The 2743-nt window shown below is 52.1% G+C and overlaps 1 protein-coding gene across 1 annotated transcript in view; it reads left to right on the top strand.

The window, feature by feature from the left end:
• The window catches only part of LOC138355415 (nascent polypeptide-associated complex subunit alpha, muscle-specific form-like), a 45733-nt gene extending 44172 nt beyond the window's left edge, over window positions 1-1561 (top strand). The window contains exon 4 of the mRNA XM_069310307.1: window positions 1-1561. This exon is cut by the window's left edge and continues 210 nt beyond it. Within this exon, the coding sequence (XP_069166408.1) occupies window positions 1-1561 (1561 nt within the window).
• The last annotated feature ends 1182 nt before the right edge of the window (window positions 1562-2743 follow it).

The following is a 2743-nucleotide window of genomic DNA, read 5'->3' as shown; positions in this document are numbered from 1 at the left end:
CGCAACACTGACAAGTCCTCCTGAAGGAGCCGTCATCACCCAAGACGCAACACTGACAAGTCCTCCTGAAGGAGCCGTCATCACCCAAGACGCAACACTGACAAGTCCTCCTGAAGGAGCCGTCATCACCCAAGACGCAACACTGACAAGTCCTCCTGAAGGAGCCGTCATCACCCAAGACGCAACACTGACAAGTCCTCCTGAAGGAGCCGTCATCACCCAAGACGCAACACTGACAAGTACTCCTGAAGGAGCCGTCATCACCCAAGACGCAACACTGACAAGTACTCCTGAAGGAGCCGTCATCACCCAAGACGCAACACTGACAAGTACTCCTGAAGGAGCCGTCATCACCCAAGACGCAACACTGACAAGTACTCCTGAAGGAGCCGTCATCACCCAAGACGCAACACTGACAAGTACTCCTGAAGGAGCCGTCATCACCCAAGACGCAACACTGACAAGTACTCCTGAAGGAGCCGTCATCACCCAAGACGCAACACTGACAAGTACTCCTGAAGGAGCCGTCATCACCCAAGACGCAACACTGACAAGTACTCCTGAAGGAGCCGTCATCACCCAAGACGCAACACTGACAAGTCCTCCTGAAGGAGCCGTCATCACCCAAGACGCAACACTGACAAGTCCTCCTGAAGGAGCCGTCATCACCCAAGACGCAACACTGACAAGTACTCCTGAAGGAGCCGTCATCACCCAAGACGCAACACTGACAAGTACTCCTGAAGGAGCCGTCATCACCCAAGACGCAACACTGACAAGTCCTCCTGAAGGAGCCGTCATCACCCAAGACGCAACACTGACAAGTCCTCCTGAAGGAGCCGTCATCACCCAAGACGCAACACTGACAAGTCCTCCTGAAGGAGCCGTCATCACCCAAGACGCAACACTGACAAGTACTCCTGAAGGAGCCGTCATCACCCAAGACGCAACACTGACAAGTACTCCTGAAGGAGCCGTCATCACCCAAGACGCAACACTGACAAGTACTCCTGAAGGAGCCGTCATCACCCAAGACGCAACACTGACAAGTACTCCTGAAGGAGCCGTCATCACCCAAGACGCAACACTGACAAGTACTCCTGAAGGAGCCGTCATCACCCAAGACGCAACACTGACAAGTACTCCTGAAGGAGCCGTCATCACCCAAGACGCAACACTGACAAGTACTCCTGAAGGAGCCGTCATCACCCAAGACGCAACACTGACAAGTCCTCCTGAAGGAGCCGTCATCACCCAAGACGCAACACTGACAAGTCCTCCTGAAGGAGCCGTCTGTCTGGAGCGGCGCCGACCGCACCCGGCCAACCTCCGGAGCATTATGACAGCGTCGCAAGATTCCGCAAGTAGCCGGCGTAAGCTCCTCCCACTTTCTTGGCGACGCCTTGTAAGAAGCCGTGATTTGCTAAGTCGATTACGTCCTCGGGCGTCTGGACCAATCACGCCCCGCCGATCGCGCGCCAGATTCCGTGATTGGAGGACGACTTTGTCCCACAATCCCGCCAACACGGAGGCCTATGTCATCTGGAATGATGTGCCATAATCCTCGAATGTTGCAAGGGGCGCCATCAAGGCCTCTCGGACGAAGATAAAAAGAAAGGTTCGCTCAAGAGCCGCCCCCCCCCCCCCCCCGCAGTGTTGCCAGCACCAGTGAACAAGGTGATTTACTCCAGTATTCAACAATCAGGTACAATAACCCCAAACGAGGTGGTCAGTCGCTCAATAATCACCCTTCTGGAGCCCATATATACGTGTGTAGGACCACCATCATCATATTTGATGCAATAGGCTGATGGATCACAAGTTCCACTCCTATAACAGCTGATATAAGTGAGGGTGAACTGGGTTATAAGTTGTTGTTATAACTATGTTATGGAACTTTCTAATTTGTTGTTGTTGTTGTTGTTTTAGATTTAGCTACTCAGACCGAAGTGTCCATGTAGCACGGGCTATGGCGACCCCGTAAATGCTTAATTCCTCCTTTCTTGACTTTGTACTATTGACGCTTTCTACATCTCTCTCACTACCCTTTCCTCCTCTCTCACCTCTCACCCCTCCTTCCCTCACCTCTCCTTTCCTCCTCTCTCATCACTCCCTTACTTCCCTATCCTTCACCACCTCTCACAGACAGACACAATGTTTTCAATAGACATATTGCACAGTTTTCATCATTTGGTCATTTGGAATGCATTCTATATTTGATGGAAGACTCTTATCTCCTCGCTACACTTCAGTACACATGTTCTTGGGTGAAGAACAATGTTCCCTCGTCTCCTCTCAGCCTCCCTCTCCTTCGTTCTCCTCCCTCTGTATCTGTGTCTGTCTGTCTCTTCAATTCCCCTCCTAAGCATCCCTCAGCATCCCTACAACCCTCACCATCTTCATCTCCCAGCGACACATCAACACTACAGCATCATCTAACCCTCCTCTTTCCTCTTCCTACATCTCCTCCTATCCGTCCATGCCTCTCCTTCTCCCCCCCCCCCCCTTCGTCCTCTCCATCTATCCTTCCCTCCAACGGAAATTAATCTTATTGTTGAGAGAGGGTAACCGCACCCCAGAGAATCCTCTGAGACACAGAGGCGCGTCTAAGTGATCCACCTTGGCATTCAGCTCCAGGAATCAAAGGCAAGGTCCGAGTCCGAGGCTCGAGACCAACTGTAACTCCTAAGGAACTACGCAGAATTCTGCACACGACTTCCCCTTGTCATTTCCAGCAACTGTG

This window comes from Procambarus clarkii, chromosome 67, assembly GCF_040958095.1.
Source record: "Procambarus clarkii isolate CNS0578487 chromosome 67, FALCON_Pclarkii_2.0, whole genome shotgun sequence".
NCBI lineage: Eukaryota > Metazoa > Arthropoda > Malacostraca > Decapoda > Cambaridae > Procambarus > Procambarus clarkii.
Note: the sequence above shows the minus strand (reverse complement) of the source record. Positions and strands in the feature narration are given on the sequence as shown.